This window comes from Phocoena phocoena, chromosome 14 (genome assembly GCF_963924675.1).
Source record: "Phocoena phocoena chromosome 14, mPhoPho1.1, whole genome shotgun sequence".
Lineage (NCBI taxonomy): Eukaryota > Metazoa > Chordata > Mammalia > Artiodactyla > Phocoenidae > Phocoena > Phocoena phocoena.
The window spans coordinates 78,737,490-78,749,997 of NC_089232.1; the positions used below are offsets into that span (position 1 = coordinate 78,737,490).

General features: G+C 38.2%; 1 protein-coding gene across 1 annotated transcript in view; it reads right to left on the minus strand.

Moving 5' to 3' along the window:
- DDX1 (DEAD-box helicase 1) overlaps positions 1-12,508 on the minus strand; it is a 33,810-nt gene that overhangs the window by 20,450 nt on the left and 852 nt on the right. The window contains exons 2-12 of the mRNA XM_065891691.1: positions 10,231-10,282; positions 9,860-9,923; positions 8,829-8,858; positions 7,511-7,607; positions 5,397-5,444; positions 3,658-3,741; positions 3,336-3,419; positions 2,891-2,967; positions 2,250-2,322; positions 588-664; positions 361-475 (exon numbers count right to left, since the gene is read on the minus strand). Coding sequence (XP_065747763.1) covers positions 361-475; positions 588-664; positions 2,250-2,322; positions 2,891-2,967; positions 3,336-3,419; positions 3,658-3,741; positions 5,397-5,444; positions 7,511-7,607; positions 8,829-8,858; positions 9,860-9,923; positions 10,231-10,282 — 801 coding nt within the window. The remainder of the gene's footprint in view (positions 1-360; positions 476-587; positions 665-2,249; positions 2,323-2,890; positions 2,968-3,335; positions 3,420-3,657; positions 3,742-5,396; positions 5,445-7,510; positions 7,608-8,828; positions 8,859-9,859; positions 9,924-10,230; positions 10,283-12,508) is intronic.

Sequence of the window (12,508 nt, forward strand, 5' to 3'; positions counted from 1 at the left end):
GTGACCTTGGGCAAGTGACCTCAAGTCCCTACTCCTCAAGTTCTTTGTCTATAAAACTACCTTACAGGGTTGTTATGCAGGTGAAACACTTAACACGGCGCCATGGCACTGAATAAGCACACACGTTATAAATACTAGATACCATCATCACCACGATCAGCCTCCCCAAAATGCGTGAACCGAAACCAAATACTTGGGAGTTTACGAATTAGGTTTTGAAACTGAATTTTACTGACATGTTCAATAAAGATGCATGACTAAACAGGCAAGGGGAGTATCTGTACCTCACTACAAGAAGCCTTACTTACTGGAGTTTTCAATACCCCATTCTTGAAATCTTTACCCTCTCAGGTGCTATACCTGTGTGCTGTGATTTGACAATGAAACTATCCGGTGCCTTGGCAAGGGCAACAAAACCATCTTTCGGTGGAAACTTAAATTCTTCTTCCCCGAAGTTGAATTTTAGTTCAGCATTCTAGCATTGAATAAAGGAGAAAATGAAAACGCTTAACCTAAGAGCAAACTAACCAATACGAAATAACGAAGATCAAAGTAGCTTATAATCACAGCAAAATGTCTCTAATTACCTTCAAGACACAGGCAGGAAAGAGGCCTTGGTTCTTCATATGTGGTGGTATTTCAAATGCCAGGCCAAGGTCTTTTCCTTTAAAAAAAAAAGAGAGAGAGAAATTGAATTAAATCTACGAGGAAAGAACGTCCATGTGCCCACACCACCAAGTCCAGCAGCCAGCGCACACTCTCACGCCCCCTCCTGTTACTGCAGATTAACTGTGCTAATACCAACCCCCTCACTTTTTTACTTTACTCCCGAAATTGCCCCCTCTTCCCCTCTACAATTTTAATTATTCCCTTCCTACGGGACTGCTTCCAGTAGACACCTGAGTTAGACAAACCTCCCTGAGCTCAGAACTTCCTCCATCTGTCCTTTATTTTTTCTTCTCCTTTTTGTAGTAAAACTGCCTGATTTCCATGTTGACTGTGTCCCCCTCATTTCACTCCATTCTCTGTTGAACTGATTCCCAATCAGGCTCCCCCTGCACACCCCTCGCTGCACCACAACAGCTCTTTGTCAAGCTCATTAATGATCTCCACTTGCCAAACACAGTAGTTCTCATTGCTCATCCTTCTAGGCTAGAGCCGTCATCAGCACTGGACACATCTGATCCTCCCCTCCTCCTTCAAAAGCTTTCTTCACCTGAACTGCATGACCTCAACCTCTTTCGGCTTTCCTCCTCATTCACTTCTGCTGGAGTCTCCTCAACTTGCCAACTTCTAACCACAAGAATACCCTGGGCCTCAGATCTCTCCTCTTCATTACCTACTCTCATTCCCTAGGTGATCTCATCCAGGCCTATGACTGGATCATATATAAGCCAATAACTCTCAAAGATGTATCAATATCTCCAGTTCTGATCCCTCCCCTGAACACTTAACTGTACATTTAACTACTTACTTGATTTCATCACTCAGATGTCTAATAAGTATCTCAAACTTAACTTGCCCCAAACAGAACTCTTAGCATCCAACTGGTTCCCTACCTATTGTCACCACCCAGTGTTTTCAACAAAGCAGCCACCACAGTGATTGTACTGTTAAAACTGTTAAAGACAGACGATGCCAATTATCTACTCAAAACCTAATGGCTTCCAATCTCAGTCAAAATAAAAAGTTTGTGTCATAGCCTATAAGGTCCTATATGGCCTGGCCTCACCACCTCACTGACCCAAGATTCTACGACCCTCCCCCATGCTCAGTGTGCTCCGGACCCACTGGCCTCCTCACTGTTTAAATACCCCAAGCACGCTTTCATCTCAGGACCTTTGCAATTACTGGTCTCTCTGCCTGAAATACTCTTCCAAGATACTTCTACTCAAATGTCACCTTCTCAGAGAAGCCTTCTCTGACCCCCCAGAATGCTCTCCAGCCCCTTACCCGGATTTATACGCTCCCTCAGTGCACTGTTCCCACCTAACACATATATTGTCTGTCTCTCCCTATCAGTAGCTAAGCCCCACAAAAGTGTACATAAATTTATCTGGTCCATTTTCTGCTGTATCTCCAGCACCTACCAGCATGCCTGGCACACAGCAAATGCTCAAAAAGTATTTGTTCAAAAGAAAGGCAGGGAGGAAGAGAAAGAAGATTGAAGATGGTAAGGAAATTTTTAAAAATCACAAATAATGAATATCATATATACTCTCTAACAAAATGGTCCCTAGAAAGCTTACCATTTTTGGAGAACTTGACATGCCCTTTATCCATATCTAGGTAACATCCAATGGTATCATGCATAGTGAATTCCTAGAAAACCAGAAAGTCAAGTGCTGTTAATAAAGAGCAAAATTGAAAATAAGGTTAAAAGGTCAAATATAGCTGCATCCACAGTACGTGTTAGTGTTGCAGAATACTTCCTTAAAATTCTAACGTAGATTTAAAAAATGCCTAGTATAGCATATCATATATAAGAGTAGAAGCATCAGACAGACGTTTCAGCATCAACATGATATTAAGGCTCCTCCACATTACCAGAGATGTCGGCTACCAGAACAAGCGTATTTAGATTTAACACGAGTCAAAATAAGAAATGAGAGCAACACAAGTATTAAAGTCAAAGCCAAAATCAAAATGGGGTGAACACAGAAAACAAAGTAATATACTTTGGAGGGGTTAATAAATGGCATAAAAGAAAAATATTTTTCTCGTTTTGTAACATTTCTTCACTGAAGTCCCAATCTGAACTTTCCTTGGAAAATATTCAGAAAATTCACTTGAATTTCACAATCATTTCTATACCCTCAGTCATGTCATGAGTGATCAAGTATGCAAGAAAACTTACTAACACTATGATTAAGTCATTAATACAACTTACCTCTCCATAATTATCAAATTGTTTATTGTGAGATTTCTTTCCCGTTCCACCAAAGCCAAAGCCAAACTTGTCAGTACCTAGATTTTAGAAGTATTTTATAAGTGTGGTAAGAATAAAGTTATAAATACCATAAAAGTTCATAAGATGAAGATATTTTGAAGCATCTACACAGTATTGTGTGGTACATATTAGTGCATACTAACTTTACTGACTTCATTCATACCCTTAACCTTATTCCTCCTGATTTTATGATGTTATAATATCTATTTTTCGGTACTTCAAATCTTTCTTGGAACAAGGAGGGTATAGGTAAATATTATTATTTCCATGTCTCTAAATATAAACTTTGCACGGTTAAGTTTACTATTTTGCTCCCCACTAAAATAAAATGTTAAAAATTCACAAATGTAAAACAACAAATTCCGTTTATTTTAGAAACACTTACCTAGGTCTAGGGAAGCCTGCATAGAAGACCACCCAACTCTGCACAATCCTTGGTCGTGACAGGATACTTCATAGCAGTGTTTCCCTGCAAGGGCAAAATACTTTGAGATTTTTATAAATTATACACTTATGATTCATTTACCATGTAGCTACTTTCCCATTGTTTCTGAATAACAATTTGTATCTTCCAAATGAAGAATTGTAGATCTTCCTGTAACACTAAAAATCTTTTCAGATCCTCGATTCAAAGCTACTTTAAAGAAAGTTCAGGTATTAATACATCACCCCAAAAGTTCAGACAAGTACAAATGTTCTTTAAATACCTTTCGTTAATCCTTTAGTAGCTCTACATCCATGCCATTCCTTTACTTCTCTGCTCTGACAACAAAGACCATCTGACCCAATTGCTGGATTTGAGAAAAACACAGAAAACCATGTCAATACAGATTACATAAATCACGCATTCTGAAATAAGTATCGTTCAGTCTCACTAATAAGATAATTCATTACTTGGTGCAATGTTCCAGGGACTGAGACTTGCTGATTCCTGAAGGATAGCAATGTCTTCCCTGTGAGTAGCTGCCCTCATTCATCCCCTGGAGGGCTGTGGCTTACGTTGAGGACTAGTTTCTCTACTGTTATCTGTTGGCTAGGACAGGATTTTACCACAACAATTCTAAAAAGGCATCAACACAGCACCTAACCTGACTTGTACTACCGCAGCTGCATCACCAACACGTTTAGACAACTATTCTCTAGAGTCCTTTAGAGAAATGGATACTAAGGATGACGCAGCACCCACTCATCAATACTTGTTGCTCTGATTTTATGCCGAAATTAGAGCTTGAGTGAATGCTACCCTAAAAGAAAAACAGAAACTCTGGCTTGTTCCCTAATCCGTGGATCCAGAAACCATAAAGGGAAAGCAGGAAAAGCCTGAACAAATAACCCTGTAGCTGTTATTTCCTAATATTAGGGCTCTAAAAGATGAAGTTCTATGTTATACATCATAGTCAGTCATAGTGCTTATTGGTGCTTTTTGGCATTAAGTAAAGCATTTGGCTTTTGTCTGTACTGGAAACTAGAACTTCCGTCCTGATTCAGGCTTGCAAATCATATTCGCCACCTGAATGTAGAAGAAAGTTTTTAAAAAAGCATCTCGTCACACATTTCCCTTCACTTATAAGAAATTCAATTATTTATTCAAAGTATAAATTCTTATTCATATGGGTACATTATATAAACCTCTGAACTTTTAAAAAAGTTCTCTGACAAGGGTAAATCATAAAAATTATTTAAAATGCTTCATGCATATATACATATATAAACTTTTACATAAATTAGATATCACACGGTAGAGAGTAGCAGCGTGGGGTTGTTTCTGTCATGATTCCTCAAGGCCCATTTACCTTTCTCTGCATCCTGATTTTCTTACTCACTGACACCTGGAGAAAATTCCTCCAGGTCAACTCTGCAGTTCCGACTTATTCTTCATAATAGCTATACAACAGTCCTTGGATACACCCCAATCTTTGTTTACCATGCTAGCAGTATCATTTACTTTACTGGCAGTTTTTATCATTACAGATAATGTTGCATCAAACAGCTTTGAAAGTATATTCTTACATACTGGCACTTTCATTCCAATGAGCTTGACCTTCCAGGAATATATGTTTTTTCAATATTAACAGGTAACGCCAAACTCCTTTCCAGAGAGGCAGTAATTTGTAAGTTGGTTATCACCCTTTTGGAGTCTTGCCAATCAGATGGGTATAAAACAACATTCGCTGTAACTTTAATTTCCATTTCCCTGTTACCTGTAAACTTGACCTTTGTATGTTTACTGCCATTTGGATTTGGTTCTCCTGTGAACTGCCTATGCACATCCTTTGCCCATTTTCCCCTGCCTGCTTATCTCTTTCTTACTAAAACAGGTGACACTTTACCTGCTGTCAACACAAGAACCCCTTACCAGTTTACAAGGATTCTTTATCTTTCCTCAACATTGCATTAAAAACAAGTTTTTGAATCACAAATGTGCTGCTAAAATCTATCCACTTACCAAAAGCAGATCCTCTGTCATATGGGTTCATTTGCCATTTGTTCAGCACTAAGCGAATTAAAACAAGAAAAGTTAACCCCAAACAAACATAATTTAAAACAGTCTACAAAAAATAAAGCAAATATTTAATATTTTATACGGTATCTTAACTCCTCTAGTTCCAATATGGTTTCACACACTATTTGGAATGCACAATTAAAACTGCTGCTGTTTTTATTAAAGGCAAAACTGAAACAAGCCAAAAATAATAGTCACTGGCCCATCCAGGGCAACCTCTTCTGCTCACTTGCTTCAGTGCCTTTTTATTAGATGGCACTGATCTTTGTCATAACTATGAAAGCATTAATAAAATGAAGTTCTGGTGACTTCAATCACAACGAAAATAACCCACCAACATATCAGAATCTAATTATCACTTTATCATTATTAAAAGAAAAGCAAGTCCTTTATTTTAAATAATTCCTAAGTCACAAAATCTTTTCCTCCTCACTTTTATGGGATCAGCATTTTCCTTTTCTACAACATCTTAACAGTCTGGATAAGCAAAGAATCACAATAGCTAAAGAGAATGCTATGTGTTTTCAAGCCCAATTTCCACCCAAGGTAGAAATCTTTTCTAGATTATTTCTGGTCAAATGATATCTATCATCTGCTTAAACACCTGGAATGATGGAGAAGTAACGTTCTCTTGAGGGTCTCTATCCATTGTGGGCTCAATCAAGCTACTAGGAATTAAACAGTATTTTCTAGAACAATTATTCTCTCTCCAGGTCCCAACAATGATTTAACAATTATACCACCTCCCTTTTTTATTTGTTTCTCCATGTTTAAATATCTAGCTTCCTTACTCCTAATAGGACATGATTTTTGGAACTGCAACCATTCTGGTTATCCTTCTGTGGAAGCAGATAGGATCCTTCTCTTTCATCACTCTCTCTGATAAATGATGGTTTATAGTTGCTACAAATTCTGAGACTATTTTTAAACAGACTAATAGTCTAAATAGTTCATATCCATTATCTCACAATTCATTTATAAATGAGTTGATTCTACAAACTATGTAACATTGTTACTTTCAACTACTGAGAAGAAAATGTTGATATGCCAGCTCACTCCACTTAAGCCTGCAATTTTGTCACAATCCTATTTTGTATCATGAAACAAAAGTGACTTAAAATAATTAACAAAGCCCTAGATTACTCAAGATAGGATGGAATTCAGAAAGCATTTAATAAAAGCAACAAAATTTAAGGATGAGAACACTAATGTAAGATAGTTCATGGCACAGACAGGACCAGTCTCCATGGAGATAGGACTGAAAATAAGAAACTGACTTCAAAATGTACACTTTACATTTCAGCCTCCTGGGCTCCTTCTTTCTTATGTTAAAGGAAAATGCATGCCTCTTTTCCCTGTAGAAGGCAATATTTCCTACCACCATGGGTTTATACTCTATCAACTATTTGTAAAATCTTTCCTTAATGCCTTTGTAAAATACTGTACCAATTTATCTTCAATATTATGCATAAAGTTATCAGGCTAAGAAAAACATTAAAATAACTAAATATAATTTCTAAAATGCCAGTGTTTTCTCAAAGACAACACTGTTAGTATCTTAGGAGGGACAATCTTTCAGTGTTTATGCTCTAAATGACATTTAGCATCCCTGGTTTCCAGGGCACCAAATGACAATACCATCCCCTGGATATTGACAATAAAAATGCACACTCAAATTTCACATCTGGGGCTTCCCTGGTGGTGCAGTGGTTAAGAATCCGCCTGCCAATGCAGGGGACACAGGTTCAAGCCCTGGTCCGGGAAGATCCCACATGCAATGGAGCAACTAACCCCTTGAGCCACAACTACTGAGCCTGCGCACCTAGAGCTCATGCTCCGCAACAAGAGAAGCCACCGCAGTGAGAAGCCCACGCACTGCAGCAAAAGAGTAGCTCGCCACACCTAGAGGAAGTGCGCACACAGCAACGAAGACCCAACGGAGCCAAAAATAAATAAATAAAATAAATTTATTAAAAAAAAAAACTTCACATCTGTAAATGCAAGGAATGAGAATTACTAATTTATACAAAAGGAAATTAATAATATGCAAAAATTACCTGAAGCACCAGTTTTAATTGTCGCTTTTCCTTTTTTGCCTTCTTGTTGGTCTTTCAGAGTTTCATAAACTATCTGGATAACTGGAATACTGAAAGCCTAGCAAATAAACAAGAGTTCTCTATATTAGCATTCAGATATCAGTGACAGTTCAATAATCAATATAAATTACAAAAAATCATGCACGCACCTTAAATAATGACACATATTCCTGAGCGCTGCTCCAATTTGCCCAAACCCAAAATACCAGTACGATAACAACAGTTGACTGAATGAAGGAAATAAGAACCAGCTGAGAGCCCAAAACAATAAACAATCGGGACCCACAGAATGAACTAAACTAAAAAGGATAAATATTATTCCGACAAACCGTTTCTCTAGTCTAGGCCAACAAGAGATCAACCTCTATTTGCAACTTCTTTATTACTAGAGCCACTGCATTAAAATTCAGAAGTGAGTATAAATACTAAAGATACTGTAACTCTTTCTCCAAGACCAGTTTTAAACTATATTCCTAAAGCCATACTCTTTTTTTTTTAAATGTTTTTTTTTTGTTGTTGTTGTTGTTTTTTTTTTTTTAATTAATTTATTTATTTATGGCTGTGTTGGGCCTTCCCCGCTGCATGCGGGCTTTCTCTAGCTGTGGAGAGCAGAAGCTACTGTTTGTTGCCAGGGCATGTGGGATCTTCCCAGGCCAGGGCTCGAACCCGTGTCCCCTGCATCGGCAGGCAGACTCCCAACCACCACGCCACCAGGGAAGTCCAAGCCATACTCTTATAAATCTTATTTCAGAATGAGCTGGCAACAAAAATATTGTTCTCTGTGGCAAGCAACCACTTTTTACATTTTGGAAGGAGGATACTTGATTAAATACTTCAAAGTAAAAACCACTGTTGAAAGTTGCTTTAAAAATCAACTCTTACTGGCTTCCCTGGTGGTGCAGTGCTTAAGAATCCGCCTGCAAATGCAGGGGACACAGGTTCGAGCCTTGGTCCAGGAAGATCCCACATGCTGTAGAGCAACTAAGCCCATGAGCCACAACTACTGAGCCTGCGCTCTACAGCCCGCGAGCCACAACTACTAAGCCCGCGTGTCACAACTACTGAAGCCCGCGTACCTAGAACCCGTGCTCCACAAACAAGAGAAGCCACTGCAATGAGCAGCCCGTGCACCGCAACAAAGAGTAGCCCCCACTCACTGCAACTAGAGAAAGCCCGCGTGCAGCAACGAAAACCCAAAGTGGCCAAAAATAAATACATAAAATAAATTCATGAAAAATAAAATCAACTCTTAAAAAGTCAATTTAAGTTTATTACTTACACCAGTTTTTCCACTTCCTGTTTCTGCAGCCTAAATGAAAAAGAAAAAAAAAAGTTTAAGTTGTCAGTTAAGGAAATCAAATTAATGTGATACCATGTAGAAATCTTTAACAATTCACAAGCTACCTTTATTTCCACAGCGTCTCCAGATTATCAAGATTTCCTCATTCAACTTTATTGCCAATCTTGCCACTCCTCTTCCATTCTTCCCTCAAGAATCTGTTCTCCCTTTTCTTTTCCCATTGCTACCATTCAAATCTAAACCCTTATTATTCTAACCAAGATTATTATAAAAGTATCCTAACAGTATCTCATGTCTTAGAGCTACACTACAAGCTGCTATCAAAGCAGTCTTCATAAAAACACAATTCTAACTGTGCAACACATCCCTAGTTAAACATTTCCAATGATCCACACTGCCAACAAACACCCAACTTCTTTAGCATGACACTTAAGAAAGGGCACAAATAATCTGACCCACTGTATACTTCTCATCTTATCTCAAGTTACACTCTTCACCCCAGACACACGTATTTTATGCTACCATTGAAGTGAATTACTCTGGGATCATATCCTGCATTCTCCTATTCACGGTTTTTGTTGATGTGCCCTCTACCTAGAGAGCACTTCTCCTTTATCTTCCCTTGTGCAAAATCTACTTCCAAGCAGAGTCCTTTATGATTCCTCAAGCAGAAGGGTAACTGGACCCCACTTGAATCTTTTCATACTTTGCACCTCTCAGGCAGGTGCCACATTTTCCCTTGTATGACATTCATCCATGTACATGTCTTACTGTGCTACAGGGTTGAAGCTTCTGAAGGGCAAAGACTGCATTTTATTCACCTTTGTGTTCCCCACAACTTCTACCTAATTACTTTGAATGCAGCATAGGTAGCTTAAATGTTTGTGAATAAATAAAATTAATTTGGTGAAAATACCATTTTTAAGCCTATGGAGTTCATAAAGTGGGTCATAACAGCCCCAGAATTGTGTTTCCCCAGCTTCCAATGACCTCACCACATTTAAACATACCATAAGGACATCACCTCCTCCTAGGATCAGTGGGATGGACTCAGCCTGGATATCAGTTGGGAGACTAAAAAAGAATCATATTTTGAAGAATTTTAGTTAATTAAAAAAAAAATCACCTAAGCTAATTAAGTCATGTTAAACTATAAACCTAAAAGAGAATTTTATTTGGTAAACACTACCAATCTTTTTCAGCTAAAAATATATCAACGTTTAGAAAGGAAACTCTATGATTTAAAGAATCACAGGAAAAAACTGAATTTCACTTACCCAACTGGGCCCAAAAATATTTGATAAAAACACTAACCACTATTTAAATTGAAAACCATTGTTGTCACAGGTACATTTAAGCTTTTCAAGATGGAGGTACTTACAGCCAATCCATCTCCTCCACAGCTTGAGCAATTTCAGGCATAACACCCATCTCTGCAAACAAAAATTAATTTTAAAAACTACAGACTAAACTTAAATCATATTGCTCTTAAAATTACTGTTCAATGGGGAAACAGGTTTGAAGCATAGCTCAGTTACATAGTATCTGTTGAGTATAAATTTTGGAGAAAGACTTGAGTTCAAATTCAAGCTCTCACTAGCAATGTGACCTCGGGCAAGCTATAAACCTATCTCGCCACACAAAATGGAGCTAATATTGTGTATGTTGTAGGATATGGGACGATTACAGATAATCATATGCACGCATCCGGCACATAGTCATCACTCAGTACATAGTATCCACCAGTGAGCGTTTCCTCCCTATGACTGGTGAAAAATCTGCCAGAGTTGGAAAGTTCTAGACCAGTACCATGGTTGTTTCACCTAGAGATAATGTGGAAATCATGTGCCTTGCCTCTTTGAGGACCATGTGAATACCCTCAGCGATCTGAGAAAAATGAAGAGGCAAGTAAGGAGAGCCCACATTTACAGGCAGTCATAATCAAAACTCTGGTCAACTGAAAAGGGAGGGGCTGCTGGTGAGGACTTGGGTTAACTGGAAATGTCAGCTGAAGAACTACTCTGTTCTCAATTGTTCACATATTTAAGTAATTTACATCAAAGTGAATCCTAAATGAATACATTGGGTTATTTCTGATTGGATTTTGAAATTTTATCACTTCTCGAATGAACTGTAGAGGGTATACATGGAATAGTGAGTTGTATTACTTAAATCTCCTTTCCAAACAAGTGATCTTTCTTTTAAGCCTGCATTTTTAAAATGCAGCTTTTATTATTGTTATCTTTACAAAAGTATATATTTCTATTAAAAAATGAACAACACTCAAATATACCCAAGCCCCAGAGATAAGCTATTTGGAAATTTTGTATTTCTTGTAATCATTTGTGAAAAGGCATAAAATAAAATTACAATCTGGGCTTCTCCGGTGGCGCAGTGGTTGAGAGTCCGCCTGCCGATGCAGGGGATGCGGTTTCATGCCCTGATACGGGAAGATCCCACATGCCGCGGAGCGGCTGGGCCCGGGAGCCATGGCCGCTGAGCCTGCGCGTCCGGAGCCTGCGCTCCGCAACGGGAGAGGCCACAACAGTGAGAGGCCCGCGTACCGCAAAAAAAAAAAAACACAAAAAGCTACAATCCACTGCAACAGTAGCTTTTTCTTTGTATCAGATGAGAAGACACATACTAGCAATTAACAATAGATACAACACTAACACTTTGTATAGTAAACTAGTTAATATAAACATTGATGACATGGGAAAGGGCAAAAATCTTCTTTGTATCAGGTGAGAAGACATATACTAGCAATTAACAATAGATACAACACTAACATTTTGTATAGTAAACTAGTTAATATAAACATTGATGACATGGGAAAGGGTAAAAATCTTTTTCAGAAAGGCAGGCTCTCCTACCCCTAAATCTCTTCAGAAAAATCCACAGATTGCAAAACTACTCAAGATCAAAAGTTGTATGTCCAAGCTGACCTTTTTAAAAATTGCCCCCATTAGAGTCTAGGTGTATTCTCTCTCCTACAATGCAAATTGCTTAAAAAAAGGGAGCGATGGTCTTCAATTTGCTTCATACAGAATACTGCAAGCTGAAGCTGCTTGTGAAACATTATATTGCAAGCAGCAACCACAGACAGCTTTCAGCAAATTCCAGGCAATTTCTTGTTCCATTCTGGTCATGTTTTCTGCAGGTTTGCTTTGAAACCATGTTTTCTTTAAACAGAAAATTTTTAACGCTCAGAAGAAAAATAGGAATATTCATGCTCTTTAATTCCACTTTTGTCTTTATTTCACATCACAGACTCTTCTAGTCCTTTACTCTAATATTCCTGAAATCTGTGCACGACTCGCAAAGAAGTGAACCTATAAAATGACAACCTGGAACTGCTCTACACACCTTGGCTCTGAAATCTTGTTTGAGGAGAGCTGGGGAAACAAAAACAGCTCCCAGGCTGAGCAGATTTCCCCTTGCCTATTATGAAATGCAACTAAAACAATCGGAAATCCTCTCTCACGACTAAAAACTTGGAATTCCTAATGTTCTAATAGGAGAAAAATGAAGAAAGTACAATACTCTGTTATATCTGAAGTCATCTTAATAGATTAACAATATTAAAAGATAGTAGGCCTAAGTTGATACATTTATTGCTATATAACATACGTACGACTTTTAGTCTATAAGGCTTACTG